Here is a 25,557-nt window from a genome sequence, read left to right as displayed (position 1 = left end):
TAGTAGAATTGTATATAGTAGGGTTTTCCATAAGAAAAGGTAGAAGCAGAATGAAGTAGAAGGCGGAAATATGGCGTTTGACCGACAAGATGGCGTCTGTCACAATCTGGATTGGCTGTGACGTCACATGCAAGTGCTCCATAGGCCAAGTTTAACGACCTTGAGGTTATCAGAGGTCATATGTCGTTTTACAAATGAAAAATGAATTCAGCACCCAAACATTTAACAAACAAGGCCATTTGCTAACTTCATTAATCATTTTAGTACATTTCATTCCTTAGAAAGCTGAGAAACTGGGTTCAGCTGAGACGTTTACAGGCCCAAAGTTCAATGACCTCTAGAGGTCAACAGAGGTCAGATAGAGCTCGGCATATTGCAGATTTGAATTCGGCACACCCAAATTGACAAAATAAGACTGTTTGCTGACTTTGTCTCAAAAATGCCTTTGGGTGTCACAATTCTGGATTTTGGTACCAGTCTAATAGGTGGATGATATAACAAAAAAAAAAATGATATATATAAATATTTTTCACAGGACTGTGTTCCTCTGATAACGGAAACAAAGCTCCAGCTCTCTCTGCTCTTAATCTGTTCTGTTCTTTCAGGATATATTGCACATGTCACTCCTTGTTGAGTTTTTTTTTTTTTTTTAAGGCCCGAGTTGTTTGAAACCAATCTGGGTTTTCTGTGTCGAATAAGGAAGCGGCTTCAACTGTAAGAAAATCAGACGCTTTCATGAAGGAGCAGAAAAAAAATAAAATGAGATTCTTAAGCAAACTATTCCATACTCACTTCCAGCTTTGTTTTTGTAAAATACATTTTAAACACAATCGTGAATTTCTCTGGAATTTTCAGGCTGAGCTCCTCTCGTATTCTTCTTTCACCATTCATTTCCTCGTTGTTCTTGAAGCATTGACTTCTGAGCAATTCCAGCGTTATGGACGTGACACTTGAACTCAAAATGGCAACAAATGACCCAGTGCATGTTTTATTGTCTCCCAGTATTTAAACAGGTGTTGCATATTTTTAGGCTGTACCATACTGGAGAAGTGATAGAACAAGAACAATTCCCATAGTACATCTAGGGCATGCCAGAAAATGCCAATAAAAGATGCGTTATGGATGTGACAGAAAAAGTATCACTTTTCTTGGGTGACTGTACATTTTTATCAAACTCTGTGAAATTGTAAACCTAATGTCGAAATGGAGATATCCATTTGATAGAGGGGTCCAAGGTGAATATTAAAAAATCTTTGTTTAAAATATTTTGTATTTCATGCAGAGTTTCGGAAGGAAAAGTCAGCGTTATGGATGTGACGAAATTCCGTTATGGATGTGACGCGTCTGAAATAGACATGGCATATGTTTAGAAAAATCAGCAATTTAACCACCATAACCCTTTGAAAAACTCTCTAAATATCAGCTAAAACTATCAAAGTTCTTAAATAATATTTAGGATGGCTATTGTTTTGCTGTTTTGTGGATTTTAGCATACATTTCTGTGGCTTGTGGGAATAATATAGAATTGTACATGATCAAAGTTGATTTTAGCTTGGGGTTTACATTATAAGAAAGAAAGACTGACAGTGACATATTAGGTTGGTTACAAATTGGTTCAACTTATTCACATCTGTAAAATACAGGCCTAGGTGAGATCTCTGGGAGTGGTTTTGATGTATTACATGTTGCTTTATTTTTGCATGGTGAGGTTGACATTTACATGGAATTGCCCTTCTATTTGTTAACATTTTTCTTGATAGCGGGCGACAGTAATGCCTTTTATCTATTTCTCTGTTTGAACAAGCAAAAACAGCGCAAAAATTAACCATATTGAAGACAGATTAAGCCTTGCTTGCATGAAAGACAGTGTCTGTCTGACCCCAGCTGTAATTATCACGTGAAGCGTGACGTCATGCACAAGGGGTCCATAAACAGTACGCGTACCATACTACAACAGCAAGGGTATATAAAATAACTTGCAAAGCAGTAAATGAAACCGAGCCTAAGAAAACAGCCAAGACATAATGGTGGATACGTAGTGAGGAATGCTTTTTAGGAACTGAAATAAAAGATCAAAAAGCCTAATTTTTGTCGTGCTAGTTCGTAATATATGCTCATTCCAACTTGCCCGGTTGGGCATGTCGGGGACATACACTACCGTTCAAAAGTTTGGGGTCACTTTGAAATGTCCTTATTTTTGAAAGAAAAGCACTGTTCTTTTCAATGAAGATCACTTTAAACTAATCAGAAATCCACACTATACATTGCTAATGTGGTAAATGACTATTCTAGCTGCAAATGTGTGGTTTTTGATGCAATATCTCCATAGGTGTATAGAGGCCCATTTCCAGCAACTCTCACTCCAGTGTTCTAATGGTACAATGTGTTTGCTCATTGCCTCAGAAGGCTAATGGATGATTAGAAAACCCTTGTACAATCATGTTAGCACAGCTGAAAACAGTTTAGCTCTTTAGAGAAGCTATAAAACTGACCTTCCTTTGAGCAGATTGAGTTTCTGGAGCATCACATTTGTGGGGTCGATTAAATGCTCAAAATGGCCAGAAAAATGTCTTGACTATATTTTCTATTCATTTTACAACTTATGGTGGTAAATAAAAGTGTGACTTTTCATGGAAAACACAAAATTGTCTGGGTGACCCCAAACTTTTGAACGGTAGTGTATCTCACTTGCTCGGATGCATGTTTCACTTGCCCCGGGTAATCGGGCAGTCCTTAATGTCGAGCCCTGTGTACACAAACATGTCTTGCATCAAAATGCACACAGCTGATTTTTTTTCTGTTAAAGGTTCAGTAGTCTGTATTTTTCTTTTCTTACTAATGCAAATATGAACAATTACATAGAAATAACCAAACTTAATAGGTTACGCTGTTGTCTCAGAAAACGTGTGTTACATAGCTTAAAAAAACCTGCTTGTAAACCTGCCTGCAGGTCCAGTATCCATCCATCCATCCATCCATCCATCCATCCATCCATCCATCCATACATACAGTGGTGGGCAAAAGTTTGCATACCCCAACAGAATGTTTTGTTTCTTGGCTATTTCTAAGAGAAATTGAATGATAATACACAAAAACCTTTATTTCACTTGTGGTTAATGGTTGGCTGAAGCCATTTATTGTCAAGAAAATGTTAACTCTTTTTAAACCATCATGACAACAAAAAAACTACACAAATGACCCTGATCAAAAGTTTACATACCCCAATCCTTAATACTGTGTATTTCCCCCTTTAACATCAATAACAGCTTGAAGTCTTTTGTGATAGTTGTCAATGAGTCTCTTTATCTTTTCAGATGGTAAAGCTGCCCATTCTTCTTGGCAAAAAGCCTCCAGTTCCTGTAAAGTCTGGGGCTGTCTTGCATGGACTGCACGTTTGAGGTCTCCCCAGAGTGGCTCAATAATGTTGAGGTCAGGAGACTGAGATGGCCACTCTAAGACCTTCGCTTTATGCTGTTGTAGCCACTGACAAGTTGATTTGGCCTTGTGTTTTGGATCATTGTCGTGCTGGAATGTCCAAGTTCGTCCTTCCGGGCTGAGGCGTGTAGCTTTTCCTCCAGTATTTTTTGATAAGTGACTGCATTCATCCTGCCATCAACTCTTACCAAATTTCCAGTGCCTTTGTAGTTCACACATCCCCAAAACATCAGAGATCCACCACCATGTTTCACTGTGGGAATGGTGTACTTTTCATCATAGGCCTTGTTGATTCCTCGCCAGATGTAGCGTTTAGTGTTGTGCCCAAAAAGTTCAATTTTGGTCTCATCACTCCACACAACTTTTTGCCAGAAGGTTTGGGGTGTGTCTCTGTGCAGTCTGGCATATCGTAGACGGGCTTCTTTGTGGCATTTGCGTAGAAGGGGCTTTCTTCTGGCAACTCTCCCATGCGGCCCATTTCTTCTCAAGAGTCTCCTAATTGTACTCTTTGAAACATCCACATCAACTTGTTTCAGAGAATCTCGAAGTTCACCAGATGTTATTTGGGGCTTCTTCTTTACATCACGCACAATTCTTCTAGCAGTGGTGGGTGAAATTTTTCTTGGTCTACCTGAACGGGCTTTGGTGTCTACAGAGCCCCTGACTTTCCACTTCTTGATTATTGTTTGAACAGTGCTGACTGACATTTTTAATTGCTTTGATATTTTCTTCTATCCCTTCCCTGATTTATAAAGTTCAACTACCTTTTCACGCAGGTCCTTTGACAATTCCTTTGATTTTCCCATGGCTCAATCTCAGAGATGACGTGCAGCGCTGGATGAGGGATAAAAGGTTCTCTCAAAAGTCCAGCAATTTACTGACTTTTTTATTTTCACCCACTAATTAGAAGAAAACAGATCACAGGTGAAGGTAGTTGCCTTTAATTGCCATTCAGTCCTGTTTATGTCAAATTGTGTACAGGTTTTCAGGCCAATTCACAGGGGTATGTAAACTTTTGATCAGGGTCATTTAGGTAGTTTTTGTTGTTTTCATGGTTTTCAAAGAGTAAACGCAGTAATGAATGCAATAAATAGCTTCAGCCGACCATTAACCACAAGTGAAATAAAGGTTTTTGTGTATTATCATTCAATTTCTCTTAGAAATAGGCAAGAAACGAAACATTCTGTTGGGGTATGTAAACTTTTGCCCACCACTGTATGTGTTTGTATTTAGTCCTCTTGTCAGTCATTTTATAGACACGCCCCGAACACCTCTTTTATATCCTCACTAATCGTTACAAGAACCAAACTCTTGCATGTTTAGAGTTGAGAAGAAAGGAGAACCACCACCACCAATGCCCTCCCTCCTCGAATGCCTGGAATGTCAAGCATCACTCTGTTCGTGAAAGCAGGCGAACGTCCGGTGAAATCACTGGCAAGAGTGAACACGACCCTCCTAGACCCGGCCCGTGACTGGGAAATGCAGGTCAACCTTGACCATAAACGTGTCTTTCTGACACCGATAGTAACAACTACTCTCAGGCCAGACCTCGTCCTGTGGTCAACTTCCCAGAAAATTCTATACATCCTGGAACTGACGGTACCATGGGAAGCTGCTGTTGAAGAGGCATACGAGCGGAAAAGCCTGAAGTATGCTGAAATAGCAGCCCAGGCAGAACGACGCAACTGGCATACCAAGGTGTTCCCAGTAGAAGTTGGGTGTAGAGGGTTTGTTGCCAAGACTACAACTAGGCTCCTGAACAGAATGGGAGTGAAATCACTCTCGGAGGCTGCGGAGCGAAGCAGCAGCTGGCTGTGGATCAAGAGGAAGGACTCCAGCTGGGCTGTGAGATGATCATTGAGGGGTAAAAACAGAGGGGGGCACACCCGGGACGCCAGGTGTCGCCGTTGAGCCCTCTGGAGGTGTCGTGGGCCTAAATCAATGAAACGTCAAGGAAGGAGGGTGCCCACCTGATGATCCCAATGAAGTTTTACCGCTCTCTCACTCAAGACAACAGGCAAGAAGCAGTGCTGATTATTCAAGGGATTGTACTATCAAGTCCTACTGTAACTCAGCAGTTGAATGTCCTGATCATCCTTGCCGATAACATTGCTAATTGAAATGGCATAAGTGTTGTGGGCAGAGCTTTGTGCTGAAGAATGTGTGGAAATGTGAGTGCGGGCTCAAAAAGTAATCTATTTAACCGTTAAATACTTTTTTTTTCTTCCCCTGCCCACAAATCTTACCTTTTACTAATGTACCTTTTAATTCTGAAGTTAATGTGTTTTTTAAATATTCAGTGACTGGCTAGACCAAAATTCATCATTTCAAGCACGGAGACACATCATCATGGAGGGACGTCATGATGAGTCAGAGCATAGCGGGATTACAACCATGCTTAGGCTTGAGTGATAATTAATTTGTTCTCTGTTCACATTTAACATCGTCACGAAAAACCTTTTAGGCTATGGTCACACAACAGCTCGCGATGGGTTTGCGATGAAAAATTAGTAGCATCGCCACCAATCACAACGCACGGCGAATGTTCTTCGGGATGGGTTTGGGAATACTTCCTGAAGCTCAAGGAAGCGTCGCCACCAAACACCTCATTTTCATCACTAACTCATCGCAAGCTGTAGTGTGACCGTAGCTTTCCATACCTGTTGACTCGAGCCCACAGTGCTGATCTTGTTCTCTTCCAATCAAAGTGTTTGAACAGGTCTGAGCAGCACAGGCGAGCAAAAAAAAACCCGTCCTGTAGCATATGCCCTGAGTGTATATATAATTTTTTGACTGGTGACTCAGACTAACATTCTCAAGTGTTAAACTTCCATGCTTCTTAGCAAAATGTGTCAAGGTTGGCAGATCTGGTTATGTAATATATTTGGAGTAAACATATAGATGTCTACAAGGCAGTGGCGGCTGGTAGTCTTTCAGACAGGGGAGGCTGGTCGGTTACGATATTTCCAGATTTTAAAAGAAAAAAACACATCAATTTTGCCCATACTCTTGCCTCTGATCTGTCTGATTGTTGGCAGCGTCACAAACTGTGAAATAACAGGTTCTTTTGGCCCGTTAGCCTACTGTCCAATATACATGATGGCGGTGTTGGGGGGGAGGGGTATATTTTAACATTTTATATTTTAAAACTGTGGCATGTTGTTTAAAAATTGATCATTATTGAAAGCAGCTCTTTGTCAGGAACCTCAGCAGTAACAGCAGAGTGTTCTGGAATAGGCACAAGCACTGACCTTGGGGAGCCAAACATAGAGCTGGGTGCCACACATTTCATTCAATGACACTTTCCCTATATCTTACTTATTTTGACTGAGAAATGTTTCACTGACAATTTTGATAACCCTTCACTTTTAATCCAGGTCTGTAGTGTGAAATGTTCTCGGCTGTGTTTTTGTTTAAAAATGTTTTCCAAATTGTAGCTGTGTTTAATTCATATCCAGAGAAAAATATATTCCAATATAATATACTCAGCATAAACATTTTAAATAGATTCCATATTTTTGGTCCATCCATGACATATTACTAAAGTAGCCTATTTACTGTTGTTGATGTGGGTCACTTGCTGTTAGCCAATTCACTTTCTCGTACCAGGAGAGCTGAAAGGAACGAGTATTATTCCCTAGTCTGGCTAACGCGACTTCAAAGCTCTGCAAGCATTGGTCTGGCATAGATATTAAGCCCAACTGTTTCCCAAAGTGCGTGGTTGACCCGCCTCCCTGAAATGCCTCAGTTTGCTACTGGTCGAAGCCAGAAAAGGCTGTGACAAAGCTTAAACCAATCACATCATTCTTTCCTCTGACGTATGTGACGCAACGGAAACTGCTTGAGTAACAGGAAGAAGAAGGAGGAGCTGAAGAGGACGGTAATAGCGCGATCAAAGGCGAGACGACCACAACGATAGGATTCTCGCTGAGCCCCATTGATTTGGGTACCAGCCGGGCTAACTGGTAGATTAAACTCTTACCGAAGCCGGTCGGGAGCAAGGCGAAAACGTCCTTCCTTTCAATAAATACCTCCAGGGCTGCTCTTTGCTCCGTTTTCAATGAGAACTTCCCGTTGAATGCTTTCAATACAGCATCTACCGCTGTGTCAAAGGCTTGCCGCTGCTCCATGTTCGTAATGTTTCTAGTGAATGAAGCGCTTCCGGCATAGATTCTGTAAACAATCTATGGCTTCCGGTCGCAGTTCTACTACGTCACTGCCTTGAACACGCCTCTACCCAGGGCCGTTGGAGATGCTCAAAGTTGATTGGGTACCGATTTTTCGGGAGCTTGGAAGAGCTGGAGATAGCTTGCCTTGCCAGACTAAGTTCGCAACAGCCCCCCCGTGTTGCGTCACACTTAGGATGGGCGGGCCCAGGCTAATTATTCCCTACCTTTTTCACCAAGTCAATTTGAGGCGTTGGTCTACCCTGCTCTTAATTTTAATTTTTTCCTCGAAAGGAAGACTGGCAAATGGCTTCGCCAAAATTAAATCAGCAATGCTTGGCATCCGTGTGCAGCTTTCTTGCTAGCTAACTAGCCCCCTCAAGTTCAAGTTCAGTCACTCAAATAAACGAAATTTCTGGAACTAAGATAGCAAACTTGACAACACTATATTTACAATGAAAATATATACAAACTAAAAAAGCTGGTAGAAACCGTATGTAATGAATGAAATCGAAATGTAAGCTGATCTCTTACAATACACCACAGCACTTGCGAATCCGCATGGGACTGAACTGAAATTCACCGCTGCCTGTCTATATTTGAAACGAGCTGTCAATCAAAGAAAATATCCAGCCGCTTTCACCAATCACCAGTCTCCTCACGGAAACTGCCATGTCCCTCGCACTGTGAGGCTCGGAGTCCGTGGGCGGGCATTTTCGCAGTATTTGTCCAATAATCGTCTTGCATTTTGATATTGAAAAGCGCAGAGCTCCCAAATGCCATTGAAGTCCACTGAGGCTGGGCTGCATCGCGCTGTCACGAGGGGGAAAAACTCACGCACATATTAGGCGAACTGGGGAAAGTTATAACGGAATGATTTCGCACTGTAGTTGGGTTGAGCACATATATTTCTATGATTCTGGATCTGAAATAGCAACGTTATAAGGTCGGCTATAACATAAGCCTCGCGCAATTCATCCTACACGATGTTCGTCATTTTTAGAGGAGGCTGAGCCTCCCTCGTTGTCTTAGAGCAATCGCCCGTGCTACAAGGACACCTCTTAGTCCAGTCTGGCTCCAAAGCCAGCGGTTAAATGAAAAGCTTTGACGCTAAAGATCACAATCATTCATCCTTTCTGCTAATATAGTGATGCTGCTGGTAAAACCAGCAGAACGCATGCAACCAGGAGGCACAGCATGGCAGAATTGTGCACTTTGGGGTGTTTTTCCCTTTTCTTATTTTATTTTATTTATTTATTAAATCTGATGTTCTGTTCCAGTCACTTCAACCTTTCCTGGTTGCCATGGAGACATCGCCAGAGTGCGTCAGCATGTCTGCGTGTGTCCAAATAACTCCAAACCACTGTGTAAACATCTACAATCAGTCTTATTGAAAAATGATCAACTCCTGGTCACACCACCCCACCCCACCCCACCCCATCACTGATTATTTTCCTGTGACTGCTGATGATACTAAGAGGTGACTGTACTGAGATGGTACTTGTGCCATCTTCACTTCTTCAGAGGCTCCACTCAGCGTAATCAGAGGAGTAGAGTCTGTAAATACAACCAGTATTGACTAAAACGGATCATACCTTTTTTTTTTTTTTTCTTGACCCGTACACAGGGCTCAAAATTAACTTTTTTTTCTTTGTGTCCCCCAGTGGTCCCGAATTCTGTGTTGTATTGTCCCGAATGGAAGCAATAGTGTCCCCATTTTTTTCCTCTCTGAAATAACCAGTGGTTAATATCATATGAAGTTACTATTATATTTGTAACTATACGATTTTGAACCCTTTATATCATTTTTACAATAAGTCACAAAACACAAGTGACACATGTCCAATACATCATCTACTTCAAAATTACAGTTATAACAGATATCTGTTGGCATATATAAGGCCAACTTATCATTTTCACCATTACCGTTATCCATTTTTATGTAATATACCTGTTGCCCCATTCAGAGATGCTTTGAAAGCCATCAGCCATACCATCAATGGATGAAATGCACACCCATGTTGCAAGCAGTACAATAGAAGGTTTGACCCAAAAAACGAAATATTTTAATCCAGTCTACAGTGTAAAATAAAGGAAAAACGCCATCCAATCATTTCGAGGTACCACCTCAAAATGATTGGATACTGACACGTCAATCAGACTGAAGCCCGCGAGCAGCCCGGCCCTTCTGTGTGTGTGTGTGTGTGAGAGCGAGCAGAGTGTCACACAGAGCGCAGGATTCTCTCAGTGCGCTCCTTCCAAACAACGGGGATTTACACGAAAACGGAAGGAGATATTCACAAAATTCTTTCACAGTGAGCGCCACAAGGCTTTCCTGAACACACGGATGTAATTTTTTTTGTCTGTTGTGTAAAAAATGAGGTCACTAGAGCGAGTTAAAAACGAGTGACTTTTCTGCCACGTTTATAATGGGAGTCTATGAGGCTGCGCGGCTGTGCTCTCCTTACTTTCAGGCTTCTCATTCAAAAACTGTAAATCCTATCGCTCAGGTAGACACATTGTGTGAATCAGGACAAGTGTGGATACTACTTTTGAGAAAATTATGTGTGTGGAGTGAAAATTGGGGCTGAAAACACAGTTTAAATGAGAAAGTTTGAGCTGTTTTTCCAAGCTCTTTACACTCTAACTTAACGAGCTCCACTAGTGTGTAACGCAATAGACACCCATTATAAAGCCGGAATTTCTCAGGCTTTATAAGGGGGAGGAGGGGTGGAGACGCGGGGGTGGGAGTGTTTCTTGTCAAAATATGGCTTGCGGGAACCGTTATTCCAAAATCTTGTACTGCACCTTTAATGTAGAACTTTTTTTCTAGATCTATTTTTTTTCCCATTGTCCCGGGATTGTCCCAGATATGATAATTTTGTGTCCCGATGACATTTTTTATGGTCCCCGGGACGTCGGGACACCGTTAGTTTCGAGCGCTGCCCGTACATGGACTCCACAAGCACGTCTCTAAAGGAAGGCTTTCCCTCGCTCATGCCTCAGTCTCCGATGGGCCCACAGTTCAGATCATCTCTAACTCTGCATCTCTCTTTTTCAGTGCAGTGAACCAAATGGGTCACCGCTGCGCCCGGGTCCTTTTCCTCGTGCTGCTCTTGGCGTTGCAGACGTTAGCTGAAGGTACCCACATTTCCACATTGATGTCAACTAAATACTGCATTCTGAGGCTGAGAGTTGTGTTTTTGTCACTTGATAGATTGGATTTTACATCGATTTGCATTCGAGTTTTAATTTGGCAGGGCGCTGTTATCTAAGGAAGAGTCCAACCAGGCAGTTTAAAGAAATATTTCAGACAAAACCAGAAGAAAGATTTTCTGTTTGATTCAAATCTATTCAGTCACGGAGACGTAAGAGCTCCTAGAAGAACAGACACGGAGGCAACATTTTTTTTTTAAATCTATTTTGTCTGGAAAACTAGTGACTGATGCTGATATTTTGATCAAGCTTGTAAAAATGAAATAAGAAACTAAAAGCTGATTTTAGTCTTTGCATTTGCACACTGGGGTTATCTCCCAGGAAAGGATTTAGAGAGAAGTATTATATCGTTCCATTCAAATTCATTTCCTGTCTGTGTCCAGATGTCTCCATCGAGTGTGTGTGCATGGGCAGTAACTGCATGGCACAGCAGTGTAAAGGCGATCAGTGCTATTCCTCCGTGACCGTCAGAGATGGCGTGCGCTCATTCCAGCGCGGCTGCCTGATTGGCCCCGACAGCAGGAGCTTGACCTGCTCGGCTTCTCCTTCGACCAGTCACGTGATCGAATGCTGCGCTCGGCCCATGTGCAACGCCAACGCCTCACAGGACTCGCTCGTTCAGCTGTTGCTCAGAAGTAAGGAGGATATATCGCATAATTATAACACAGTGCTATAGTCAACAGTGATGTGTAAGAAGTACAGAAACTAGGGCTGTAACGATACACCCAACTCACGATTCGATTCGTATCGCGATTTTTGACCTACGATTCGATACACCCACGATTTTTTAAAAATGTATTTTTAAAGTCGTAAATTTGACTTATTAACATTTACTTACTTACATTAACTATTTAATAACAAATAATTCAGACCACTGCAGAGAATGAGTAATATGTATGCAAAAATGAACAAATGTATATCCAAAGATTGTTTTATTTCTCAAAATAATACTGTTGAGCCGGAAGCTCTGGTTTTTTCGGTTCTGAAAAAGTCATTTTTCCAAATCGTGTAAATCCGTTAAGATTTTTTTTGGGGGGGTGGCTCTCTCACTGTCTCACTCTCATAGGGCCAATGATTTTCTGTGATCGCGGAAAACAGATGGAAATTACGGAATTTTTATGGTGAAACATTGCTCGCGTGTCAAACTGTAACTACTGCAGAAAGCTTCCGCCCAAGCAGACATGCCTTCAGTGTTGCCAGATATTGCTAACGTTTTCCACCCCAAAATATGTTCAAAACCAGCCAAAAAGCACCTAAACCCGCCCAATCTGGCAACACTACATGCCTTTCCGGTCAAGTGATTGTGGTTGGCTTGTGGCACACCTAGCCAGCCAATGAGCTGCTTGTTTACAGATTCGCTCCCCGCGTCGCAACCAGAATGGCGACCGCTTAAAAGAAATGAATGCTCTGCCAGTGGCGAGTGTGGACGTTGCGTGACTCGCAGAAGATTGTCGCAGGTCGGGAAAAAAAACGACTTACTAATAGATATAAAAAATAAAAGTAATTTAAGTAAGTTTAAAATGTAATTTAAATAAAAAGTAAAGTATTCGTAAATTGAAGTTTGGAAGCGCCTCTGTTTTTGGGCTGAGAAGTTTGAAAGGGTGTACCGCGATTCTGCCTTCTTGTATTGCGACATGGATCGTGGCTCTGCGTATCGCGATTTCGATTTCAATACGCATATTGTTACAGCCCTAACAGAAACTAAATCGCACACGTTGCAACATTATTAGGAGTATTTAAAAAAAAAAACATAATGAAGGAGGAGCAGCATCCAGTTGCACAAAATCAGTCCGGGAACTATTTTTAAAAACTTTAATAATTGAATGTTATACAGTCATTTTCAGGTGGCAATAATTTTGTTGGTGGTAGTAAATAAGTTAAAACCAATGTTCTTTTGTTCCCGGTGCAGATCCAGAAGGAGAACCCATGCGGTACAATGTGGAGACCCTGGTACTGTTGGTCCTGGTTCCTTTTGCTGTGTTGGCACTGCTCGCCCTGCTGGCTGTGCCCGTGTGCCGGCGCCTGCACCCACGCCAACTGGAGCGACTGCACGAGTTCGACACGGAGCAGGGAGCCATTGACGGCCTCATCGCCTCCAACGTGGGCGACAGCACCCTGGCGGTACGGACTCTGACTGCTATAACAGTAACTTAATGGTCATGGTTAAGTGTTAACCTCTTAGCAGAGGCAGCCGTATTAAGCCTGATTGAGTTCTGTCCAGGGATGCCAGAAGGTTTTATGATGACATCCCTGCGATACTATTAAAATGTCTGGCTCCTCTGTTGCGCAGGACCTCCTGGATCATTCCTGCACGTCAGGCAGTGGCTCAGGTCTGCCGTTCCTGGTGCAGAGGACAGTAGCGCGGCAGATCAGCCTGGTGGAATGTGTTGGTAAGGTCACAGATAAAACGCAGCTTGTTAGCTGGTGTTCCAGGAACACACGCAGCCGAGCCAAAGCCGCTTTTCCAGCGGTTTGTTTCGCACACCTTTGGATATCAAGATTTGTAAGATTTCTCCACAGAAAAATTACATTTTAATGCAAATCACTTCATCAGATCTGAGACGCTTCTTAGGCAAATATAACCCCTCATGAAGCATTGTACCAAAGCACACGGTGCAAGAATGCACTTTCAGGGAAATTATGTCGCAGCGACTTGCTTCCGTCCGTCTGTCCAGGGAAGGGTGCTCACCTTCTGAAATCGACTCCTCTCTCAATTTTTGGAGGAATTTCAAGAAACTTGACTGGATTTTTTTATATGTCGGTAATACGCATATTGTAATTTTGTTAAATCCGGTCACATTTTACCAGAGTTACAGCCCTTGATTAACAAAATTATAATTTGACAATTTCATAAGAGTGTGTTTTCCTTATGAAATCAACTCCTTTTGGAGGAATTTCGCCAAACTTGGCAAAAGGCATTGTTGTATGTCGGTAGTACGCATACGGTATTGTTCAATTCGGTCGCATTTTACCAGAGTTACAGCCCTTGATTAACAACCTTGTATTTTCACAATTTCATGAAGGTATGCTTGCCTTCTGACATCAACAATTTTTGGATGAATTTCTCGAAGCTTGGCAAAAGGCCTTGTTATCTGACGGTAATGCACCTATTTAATTTCGTTTGTGAAAATTTCACCAGAGTTTTGATGCTTGATTAAATAACTTGTATTTTGACAATTTCATGAGGGTGTACATTTTTCTGAAATCAGCTCCTCTCACGATTTTTGGAGGAATTTCACTAAACTTGGCAAAAGGCTTTGTTACATGACAGTTATACACAGGTTGAAATTTCATTTAATTTGGGCAAATTTTTACCAGAGTTAGTCAAGCCGGAAAGTCTGCACACCCCTTTCACCTTCTCGACATTTTATTACGCTTCAGACTTATTCTACAATAGATTGAGTTAATTTTTGTCACAAAATTCTACACAAAATAGCCCATAATGATAAAGTGAAAGCAGGTTTTTAGAAAACATGCAATTTTATTTAACTGACAAAAATAGGTTATTTAGGGGTTACATATCTGTACACACCCTTGGCCTAATACGTGGCTGATGCACCTTTGGCAGCAATTACAGCTTCAAGGCGTCTTGGGAAAGAAGCCATGAACTTGGCACACTTGTTTCTGGACATTTTTGCCCATTTCTCTTGGCATATCCTTGCAAGCTCCATCAGGTTGGATGGGGCGCATCGGTACACAGCCATTTTCAGCTCCTTCCACAGATGTTCAATTGGATTCAGGTCTGGGCTCTGGCTGGGCCATTCAAGGACATTCGCAGACTTTCTCCAAAGCCACTCCTTTGTTCTCTTGGCTGTGTGCTTCGGGTCGTTGTCATGTTGGAAAGTAAACCTTCGCCTCAGTATGAGGTCCAGAACACTCTGGAGCAGGTTTTCTTCAAGGATCTCTGTGTACTTAGCTGCATTCATCTTTCCCTCTATCAGGACTAGTCACCCTGTTCCCACTGCTGAGAAACATCCCCACGTCATGATACTGCCACCGCCATGCTTCACTGTAGGGATGGCATTAGCCAGGTGATGAGTGGTGCCTGGTTTCCTCCAGACATGATGCTTGGTATTCAGGCCAAAAAGTTCAATTTTGGTTTCGTCAGACCAGAGAATCTTGTTTCTCATGGTTTGAGAGTCCTCTAGGTACCTTTTGACAAACTACAAGCGGGCTGTCATGTGCCTTTTACTGAGGAGTGGCTTCCGTCTGGCCACTCTACCATAAAGGCCTGATTTGTGGAGTGCTGCCTGGATCTTCTGAAAGGCTCTGTCAGAGTGACCCTCGGGTTCCTGGTCACCTCCCTGGCCAAGGCCTGTCTTCCCCGATCGCTCAGTTTGGCCGGGTGGCTAGGTCTAGGAAGATTCTTGGTGGTTCCAAACTTCTTCCATTTACGAATGATGGTGGCCACTGTGCTCTTTGGGACCTGTAAAGCTGCAGCAATTTTTCTGTACGCTTCTCCAGATCTATGCCTTGACACAATCCTGTTTCTGAGGTCTGCAGATAATTCCTTTGACCCCATGGCTTGGAGTTTGCTCTGACATGCACGGTCAACCGTGGGACCTTATATAGGCAGGTGTTGGCAATGTCCAATCAATTAAATTTACCATAGGTAGACTCCAATTAAAGTTATAGAAACATCTCAAGCAGTATCAGTGGAAACAAAATGCATCTCAGCTCACTTTTAGGTGTCCTATTAAAGGGTGTGCACACTTGTGTACGGATGATATTTTACGTTTTGATTTGTAATAAATTGGCACAAATGTCTAAAAACCTGCTTTCGCTTTGTCATTATGGGCTATTTTGTGACAAAAAATGAACTCAATCTATTGTAGAATAGGTCTGTAACGTAATAAAACGTGGAGATGGTGAAAGGGGTGTGCAGACTTTCCGGCTTGACTGTATGCCCTTGATTATTACCAAAGTTGTACTTTGGCAATTTTATTACGGTGTGTTTGGGAGGAGCTTGGAGTAGAGCCGCTGCTCCTCCACATCGAGAGGAATCAGCTGAGGTGGCTCAGGCATCTCTTTCAGATGCCTCCTGGATGCCTCCCTGGGGAGGTGTTCCAGGCATGTCCCCCCGGGAAGAGGCCCCGGGGAAGACCCAGGACATGCTGGAGGGACTGTCTCTCTTGGATGGCCTGGGAACACCTTGGTGTTCTTCCCGAGGAGCTGGCCGAGGTGTCTGGGGAAAGGGAAGTTTAGGCTTCCATGCTCAGACTGCTGCCTCCGCGACCCGGCCCCGGATAAGCGGAAGAAGACGAGACGAGACAAGTGTTTGCTTTCTGAAATCCCCTTCCCTCACAGTTTTTATCCCCCGCTGGCCGAAAGGGGATTATGTCGTGGCAACAACACAAGAAGGGAGATGTCAGCTGTTCTGAGATGGTTTGATTGTAGTCTGAACTGGATATGTAGTGAAACAACTTTTAAAATCATTTTGGAGTGTAAATGCAGCCTTGCATTAGACATTTGAGAACATGCCAGAGTTACACAGCTAACATGACTATGGAAAATAAAATAGCTCACATTTTACTAAGGGAGCTTTATCGGCTCCTTTCAAATAGAATTTGGGCCGAGTTGCTGTGCTTTCTGATGAATGTTATCCAGAGATCTATACAGATACGTTTCTCCACCAGGGAAAGGACGGTATGGAGAGGTGTGGAGAGGACAGTGGCAGGGAGAGAATGTCGCCGTGAAAATTTTCTCCTCCAGGGATGAGAAGTCCTGGTTTCGGGAAACAGAAATCTACAACACGGTTCTGTTACGGCACGAAAATATATTAGGTGAGTGAGGGATACCCTCCCGCCGTGTATCTCTATCAGTTGCTGTGTAAGTAGTGTATGCAAGTTCAACGGTGTTGGTTTCTGCACTGTCCAATAAAAAGAATTTGTATTGTGCCAATGAAGGTAGAATCCAACCCAAGCAATCCTTAAAGCTTCAGATGGCGCTTTTAAAATATTGAATCGGACTTGTCGGGTGTAGCTTGAAGTCCAAGATGGTGATCATGTCTTTTCAGGGTTCATGGCATCAGACATGACGTCACGCAACTCGAGCACACAGCTGTGGTTGATCACGCACTACCACGAGCACGGCTCGCTGTACGATTACCTGCAGCGCACCGCAGTGTCCGCGTCCGACGCCCTGAACATGGCCGCCTCGGTGGCCAGTGGCCTGGTGCACCTGCACGCCGAGATCCTGGGCACTGAGGGCAAGCCAGCCATCGCCCACCGGGACCTCAAGAGCAAAAACATCCTGGTGAAAAAGGACATGCACTGCTGCATTGCTGACCTTGGTATTATTAAGATGCAAGATTATTATGAATTCTATAAGTTTTAAATTTGATCTGAAGTTTCAGTTTTGTTTCCGGCCTTTTTTTTTCCCCCAGGTCTGGCAGTCACTCACACACAAGCAGACAATCAGCTTGATGTAGGTAACAACCCCAAAGTGGGCACTAAGCGCTACATGGCCCCCGAGGTGCTGGATGAGACGATTCAGATGGACTGCTTTGATGCCTATAAGAGAGTGGATATCTGGGCGTTTGGCTTGGTGCTCTGGGAGGTCGCCCGACGCACCTACAGTAACGGTCAGCCCCATCAAAAACACACATTCTTTCGAAGACTATATTTTTAAAACCCCTGTTGATTATAATTCTTTATATAGCGATTATACGTGGTGCTAATTCCGTCCACTTTAACACTGCCTTGAAATTGTGTGGCAGTCTGGGTAAACCCATCAGGCGGAATTTGATCTTTTTGTTTGTTGTTGACTGGCTGCAGGGATCGTGGAGGACTACAAGCCTCCGTTCTACGACCTGGTACCGAACGACCCCAGCTTTGAGGACATGCGCAAAGTGGTGTGTGTGGAACAGCAAAGACCCTTCATCCCCAATCGCTGGTTCTCTGATCCGGTATGTACTAGCGCCACACGCTCAGCATCAAACAGTAAATGGGGGAGAATTTGTAAGTGAGGAACTGAAGAAATATTGGTTGGAATTTTGACCCAATCCTAATCATGTGTATTTACTGAGTAATTCTTAGTTTGCATGTTACTTGCAAAAATGAATGCAGAGTTAACTGCCTGTTAATGTACCTGACTGTCCTTGCTGCAGAACCAAAAGTCCAGAAGGTGGAGTCGGATCACTGATCTCTACGTAAAAAAATCTGGATGGCTCCTTGGCCATTCCCCGGTGTCCAGACGAATAAAGCCGTCTGGCTGCCGTATTACCACGCACATCACGAATATTTGATTTGTCTTTAACTGTCGTATCCGATCAAATTTTCCCCCCCAATTTATGTCATTTCCCAGTCAATGAAATAAGCCATTGATGAGGAAATATGACCAATCCTGATTTAAGAGTACTTCTCAATATAATTGCACTCAATTTAACCGTCTGAGGGTATTCTCTGGCACTCTAATGATTGTCAATTTCAACAAATCTGAGCAGTATTTTCAAAGTCATATGATTCCTTTTTTTTTTTTGCATTCAGCACAAGTTCAGCTACAGTAATATGTCATGATTGTACTTTTAAAAAAACAAAAATGAAGGTGTTGGAACATGTGAAAAAACATGACCTTATCCATTCTGTCAAACCGTTTTGGTCACTTGAGGTGATTCTGTTCAGTCTTAGGAATGCATCAAACACAAAAACTTAAATCTGCACCATTGATTTGGACAATTAACTGGCCATCAAAAAATTGTCCCCTCTTGTTTTGGGATAAAGGGTTGGCAGTGGGAGGGGTATTCTGAGAAGAGTAAAAAATTCCATTCCATTCAATGAGAAGAGTGAAAACCCTTCATCCCATCAGGTCAAGTAATCAAAACATAGGGCTGTGCTCGTTTGCCATCAGTTGCTCACGATATCGTACCATATATATCGAGTTAATCAATGAGTCTCGAGACGAGGCCATGGAGACATGGGGGACATAATTAGCGGCTTGCAGCATCTGTAGCAGAGCGCCTAATTTCTAGTGTGCATGCCCTGAGTAACTGGAAGCGCCATTTGTAAATAAAAACGTTTTTGGTTGGAACAGGTTGCAAGCATGAATTTCTGTCGATTTCTGGCATGAAACATGCTTTAAATCAAGTGAAAATTGATGACAACTTGCTACAGAACCGGGAGATATGCATGAAATATGTCATATATGGGATTTTCAAGTGAGTAAACGATATCGTATCGTACCCCCGAAAATCGTGCATCACGAGCTGTGAACACAGCCCTATCAAAACAACATTTATCTGGTATTTGACTTTCTTTTTTTTTTCCCCAGTGTGTCTTGAAATTAACTCTTGTACTATTTTACTCTCTTTGAGGAAAAATCGCTCAGTCATTTTTCCTGTCTATGCACTACAGCGCACGCGTATCAACCAATCTGCTTGTAATAAATAGAAGAAATATTTACACTTACTCAAGTTGATCTTTGGCTGAATCGAATCGCTGTCCTGAATCATCCGAAGCGCATAAAATCTTGCGTGCCACCCCGCAACAAGTTTTACATTTCATCTCATTTAGAAAACGTAGTACTATTTGGCAGTGGGCACAGATGAAAGTGTAACAACGTTTATCATGCTTGTATGATAAAAACGTTAAGATATTTATCTAAATACATGAGCTTCGCCAGTGAAGCTCTCAGCCCCAGAGGGTTAAACTAAAATCATGCCCATTTTGTCAACTGTGCTTAGCCTTCGGTAGATGGAAAATAACTAGTGCTGTCAAGCGATTAAAATATTTAATCGCGATTAATGTCGCGACTGTCATAGTTAACTCGCGATTAATCGCAATTTAATCGCACATTTTTGTCACATGAAAAACCATTGTAATTCTCTTATCAGCATAAAAAAGTGAATGTGCTTGCTTTGTACCAATGTTTTTTTTATTGCAAAGCATAACACGTCTTGACACAGCCACTGCAAAGTGAAACCTAAGCCAAGCACCGGTGCTAGCAAAAGAACCATGAGTGAAGTGATCTACTGCTTGAGTTAGTCTACAACTCTAATCAGAGAGACAGGTTACACAGTGACGGTAGGCTTGACATGCTTGATTATAATATAAAGTACACTATTAACTTTAAGTTGTTCGTTGATAAATATTGCATTGAATCTGATCTTTACTGTTTCAGCTCACTTAACACACTTTCTGCCTGTTGATGCGTCGCGCTGTCCAATCAGAGGCGGCCAAATTTGCATATTACAGGAAGGATTTCTGGGATAGCATTAAGTTTACAGTTCAGAGGGATCTGGCTTCTTTAGACGCTGTCTTCTTAAAACTGAATAAATATTTAAAAAGAGCCAGAATGAGCCAGTCTTTTGAACGGCTCTTTTCAAAGAACGACTCACAAAGATGCGGATCCCATCAAAGAGCCATAAATCCCATCTCTACTAGCGCGCCCTGCCCGCGCTGGTTCTTTTGGGGGGGGCACTCTGGCTGTCCGGGGCGTGGCATTACAGTCTAGCTGCTATCGTTTTTCTAAGCGAAGTCTCTGTTCCAAGTTCCTGGCAGTTTCAAAAGCTTATGAAAAACCTACATCATGTCACAGAGCGTTAATCTCACGATAAAAAAATTATCGCCGTTAAAATTGAGTCAAGTTAACGCGTTAATAACGCGACATTTTTGACAGCACTAAAAATAACATCTCTCTCTTTGTATCCCTCAGTTATTTCTGCCTAAGGCTATGATCCTTCTTTCATTGAGGCTAATTTACTGAGTTCATTTTTCTGTTTGAATTTGAGCCCTCACATTCAATATCAAACATGTCTAAACTTTTGATCCAATCTGCGACATTTCCATTGAAAATCTGACACAGTCAGTGTTCATCCCACGTATCAATGAGATGTATTTTTTCCGCTCTGATGTGCGTGGTAATATGGCAGGCAGATAGCTTCTAACTGCTGACACACTCCATGGACTTTTTGCGGTACGAGTTACTTTTCTTTGTCCCCCCAGACACTCTCAGCCCTGGTGAAGCTGATGAAGGAGTGCTGGTACCAGAACCCATCGGCCCGCCTGACAGTGCTACGCATTAAAAAGACTCTGGATAAAATTCTCAGCTCGTTAGAAAAGGGAAAACCGGAGTGCTGAGCCCAGACTTTGGAGCATCGTCGTTATTCTGGACCCGATTTGGGATCATCTCCCTCGAAACATGTTCTGTGGAGCCCAGGGCTTTCACACTTCTGCTCCAGCTTCCTGGGAAGGATTCAAGAGGAAACGTGAGAAGTTGTTCGTCCCTTGTACTGAAGCAGCTGCATAGTTATCGGGGAGTGGAGCTGATCCTAGATCTGTTTTTAAAAACTGGAAAGACAGACAGCCTCGTCATAGGAGTGTGAAACGCAACGCTGGATAAATGCTACCGACTTGAGCAGCTTTTTTTTTTTTTTTTTAGAAAGCGAACCAGTGACTAGATTTCTTCTTCCCTATGCCTGCATGATAGAAGCCATCGGAACGCTTGCGCATCTTGCAGCAGCCTGTCTCTCTTACTCTCAGTTGACAATCACGCACTGCTCAATTGCTCCTGCACTATTAGACAGCTTTTTTTTTTTTTTTTTTACACGAGTGCTGTGTCCTGATGTTACGAGCGCTCCTCTTCACCATTTGTGGCACGTACGTGATACTTTAATGTTCCCGGTTAAGCGTGAAGCTTATAATTTGTACGATGCCGCATAAGCGTTTTTAGGAACAATGCCTCATAAAGCTCTAGAATAGTACAGCACTAAGTAAATCATCTTCAATGGCTTGTACAGACTGCGCTTTATTTTTCTATCGGAGCTTTATGTGGCGAGTTTACTGAATCTGGACAGAGTTATCAGATAGAAAAGTTAGATTGTGAGAATCAAGGCAAAGACGTAGGACTACCACTACACATCCTAAACTGTGACTGAATGTAATAGGAATACTAAGAGTAGGACATGACCTGCTTTGGTTTTGCTGCATTTCCTCAACACTACTTCCCCTTATCAGCATTGCTTGGTGGGGGGGACCCCAGCCCCCAATCAATACCTTAAAGGGATAGTTCGGGATTTTTGACATGAATCTGTATGGCATCCCCATCAATAGTGTCGTGCAAACACACTGACTTACCCCTGACAGCATCCTGTGAGTCCAGTTCTTGTCCAGTTTTGGTCCAGACGAAAGTAGTCCGGCAAGTTTGTTGGGGTCACGAAAGTAAAACGTTTTTCGTCTCAAAACAGTGATATATTTGCATCACAAAACCGTTGCCAACTAAAAAGTCAGACCTCGAAATCGCTTGGCGCTATTTTCTCTCCCTTCTTATCACTGCGCGCTGCTGCCAGGTGACAGCCACGGCTGTTTCATTCATTGTTTACTAGTGATGGGAATTTCGGCTCTTTTTCGGGAGCCGGCTCTTTTGGCTCTTCTTACTATAAGGAGCCGGCTCTTTCGGCTCCCAAACGGCTCCTGAGATTTTATTTTTGATTTAAAGGAGTACGCCACCCCCAGATGAAATTGAGTCAGTCCCTGCAGTCCCTAGAGTTGGATGAGTGAGCCAAAGCGTTTTGTAGCCGACCCAGCCATTGTCCTGATCTATAAACGCCCAGGTTAGCTTAGCTTAGCGTAGTCGCTGTAATCCGGCGTGTCCAGCTAGCATTGTCGTTGCAAAAGTGAATTAAATAACTCAAGATTTTTTTATAATTATTTCTCATGACTTGTACATTCACATCGAGTACACATATCAATGCAAATTAACACGAAGGGATTTACTAGACCAATTTATATCTGGAACTATTTTCAGCCACAGCACAGGCAAAGCACCGCTGCAGGCGCAAAGACACCACGCAGCGCCTGAAAACCCGTTTTCAGGCGCTGCGCGGTGTCTTTGCGCCTTCCTTTTCCTACCTATTCCTTTAATTGCTGCAATTAACTAGTTAATTCTGATTCTATTTCTCCTCTCAGTTATAATCTGTCCTGCTTTTGAAAAGATCCTCTCTGGGGGGACAGATGCTGCCACTATACACATCCTCCGTGCCATCACGTGTGTAAGCCGTGGATAGAGTGCAGCCTTGGTCTCCCACCAGCTTAGTGGGTCTGCGTTTCGCTGTCACCTGGCGGCAGCGCGCAGTGATAAGAAGGGAGAGAAAATAGCGCCAAGCGATTTCGAGGTCTGACTTTTTATTTGGCAACGGTTTTGTGATGCAAATATATCACTGTTTTGAGACGAAAAACGTTTTACTTTCGTGACCCCAACAAACTTGCCGGACTACTTTCGTCTGGACCAAAACTGGACTCTACAGGATGCTGTCAGGGGTAAGTCAGTGTGTTTGCACGACACTATTGATGGGGATGCCATACAGATTCATGTCAAAAATCCCGAACTATCCCTTTAAAGGACATGGGACATGGATTTTTTTCTGGGTATAATTATGTATAAACGACATAAGAAATGCCATCTAAATCACTGCAGGGTGTCAAAAATGTGAAAATCATCACATTATTCAACTTTTTTATACATCAGCGTAAAACAATGATTCGTTAATGAGCTAGGTGGTCACGTGACGTCACAAAAACTTTCCAAGGAGCCAGCGCTTGGGAATCTAATGTAAACAGGTTACCGAAATGGACACCATTGACGGTGACATTCCCGATGTTTCACAGAGATGTGAAGTTAGACCGATAGCTGGAAATTCACATGAACATGGATCTTGTCTTTACTCTGACGGGTCAGATGATTCTGAGAGTGAGAGTTCATTCAATCCCCATGAAACTGAAAGCGGTCGGCTCGATAACACTTCCTGGTAAGTTAAAAACAATTCTGCTCAAAGGCTAATGATCTGTTGAAAGAAGTATTATTTTTGTATCATACATTGAAAGTTCATCATAGATCTAGCTAAAGTCCGTTGCAAGCTAGGTTTTTTTTGCTGATATTTTTCGAGATTGATTGAGATACAATGCTTCCAGAGTCCGAGATGAAAACATTCAAAATGGTGAAACGCCATTTGGCGAAAGAGATGAAAATTAAGAAAAGTTAAACAAACTTACCAACATAACATTTATTTAAAGGGCTGATGACACGAACATGACTCTATGCAATTTCTTAAATAAACTATACAACATGGCAAACATGTTAGATTTCTGTTATAATTACATGAAAAGAAGCTGTTATGCGAATATCCAACTTTTAATTGCACAGCGCAAGAAAACTGGGTCCGTGGCTCGCGGCCATGTTGTGAAGAACACGCTGCGGTTCACTGGCTGTTCTACTCTGGTTCTACTCAATGGAAATGGCGCATGAAAACGACGGTGAACTCTCTAGTGCTAGCTCTTCCTCTTCTGGGAGTCTAGAATTGTGTTGATCTCTTCCGAATAGAATCTATGATAGCCTACCCTCTTTACCCTTTGCCTCTCGTTGCTAGGCGGCAGTTACATGAAAGCCGCAAGCTTTCACAAGCAAATATATGACTGATATCACGCCGACTTTATGATTACATTTATGATTATCATGTAGAATCTATAGCTCTACGTACCTTTATCTTATGTCGTTTCACAACACATGTTCTGACAGGAGGACTGTCTTTGGATCCGGCATAGCTACTAGTAGACCCCCTCCGGAATACTGGCAGTGTTGCCAGATTGGGAGGAATCCCGCCCAGTTGGGCGGTTTCAAGTGCCTTTTGGTGGGTTTTGAACATATTTTGGGCTGGAAAACTTCAGCAGTGATACTGCTGAAGTTTTCCAGCCCAAAATATGTTCAAAACCCACCAAAAGGCACTTGAAACCTCCCAATCTGGCAACACTGTGTAGGCACTGCTGATGGTAGTAACATGTTTGTGCTGAACTGAACACCCAAGAGATTCTTTTAAGCTGGGAAGGGTGTCAAAACAATCCAAATCGAAGTGTTCAGAGCACAGGACGGATGTTGGTGAGGGCTCCCACTTGTCACGAGTGCGCCTGACTTGCTTCACCCACTTCGCATGCAGCTCGGGATCTCTGGGAAACTTGAATAAACTTACCCCATCCTTGGGGGTTTTGGAGCAAAAGCCGGCAACACAACGCGAAGGCATAATAACTAATATATATAATGACAAACTGAACACCTGTCGCATCAACAACAAACTGGTAAGTGAGGAGGAAGGTTCTTTCGCTGACGTCATATAGCTCCTCCTCCTCTTTCGTCTCCTGGGTGCTGCAGCCCCGTCAAATTTGCCCAAATAGCCGCGTTTATCATAACTTGTAAAATAGGCGTCTTCGTGAATTAATATATGGATCATCGGGAATTACTTTTTATGTTATAAAACATCGCCAAAGATGTCAAAAACGTGTCATCAGCACTTTAAATGTCCATTAATGTTACAGGATTTCTTGACTGTCTCTACAGTTGTAGGAATGTTAGGCCCTGTATATTATGGCGCTATCACTGCCTCCATGAACCCGGCTATACGGCCTCTTAAATTTGGCTTGGCAATTAATATCGCTCAGTACCTGAGTATTAATGTTGAAAGAATCCTCAGTGAAATGGTCCGAACACAGTTTGTGGGAAACAGTAGGTGCAAAGTTTTTTCTACGGCAGTAGTGAGCCCACACTTTCCTCAGCTTCGGGTCCTTGGGGAATGCAAAAAAAACTTACTCCAGGGCATTTCCCATTGGAATTATTGCAACCATAAGCAGCACAATACACCATGATGTTCAATGTACGTTAAAGACTATAAAAACAATTTTCTTGTCATTCACTTCTCCATATTCATCTACCCGCTTGTGCTGTGCCCGAAAGTTTTTGTGACGTATGATCACGTGAC

General features: G+C 42.7%; 1 protein-coding gene across 2 annotated transcripts in view; it reads left to right on the top strand.

The window, feature by feature from the left end:
• acvr1l (activin A receptor, type 1 like) overlaps positions 1-21,191 on the top strand; it is a 32,971-nt gene extending 11,780 nt beyond the window's left edge. For both annotated transcript variants that reach the window (XM_060929556.1, XM_060929544.1), the window contains exons 3-11: positions 10,663-10,742; positions 11,201-11,452; positions 12,727-12,938; positions 13,108-13,207; positions 16,454-16,600; positions 16,834-17,109; positions 17,203-17,400; positions 17,594-17,724; positions 20,759-21,191. In XM_060929556.1, coding sequence (XP_060785539.1) covers positions 10,676-10,742; positions 11,201-11,452; positions 12,727-12,938; positions 13,108-13,207; positions 16,454-16,600; positions 16,834-17,109; positions 17,203-17,400; positions 17,594-17,724; positions 20,759-20,893 — 1,518 coding nt within the window. In that variant the 5' untranslated portion in view covers positions 10,663-10,675 and the 3' untranslated portion in view covers positions 20,894-21,191. The remainder of the gene's footprint in view (positions 1-10,662; positions 10,743-11,200; positions 11,453-12,726; positions 12,939-13,107; positions 13,208-16,453; positions 16,601-16,833; positions 17,110-17,202; positions 17,401-17,593; positions 17,725-20,758) is intronic.
• The last annotated feature ends 4,366 nt before the right edge of the window (positions 21,192-25,557 follow it).

This window comes from Neoarius graeffei, chromosome 1, assembly GCF_027579695.1.
Source record: "Neoarius graeffei isolate fNeoGra1 chromosome 1, fNeoGra1.pri, whole genome shotgun sequence".
NCBI lineage: Eukaryota > Metazoa > Chordata > Actinopteri > Siluriformes > Ariidae > Neoarius > Neoarius graeffei.
This window is presented reverse-complemented; position numbering and strand designations above follow the sequence as displayed.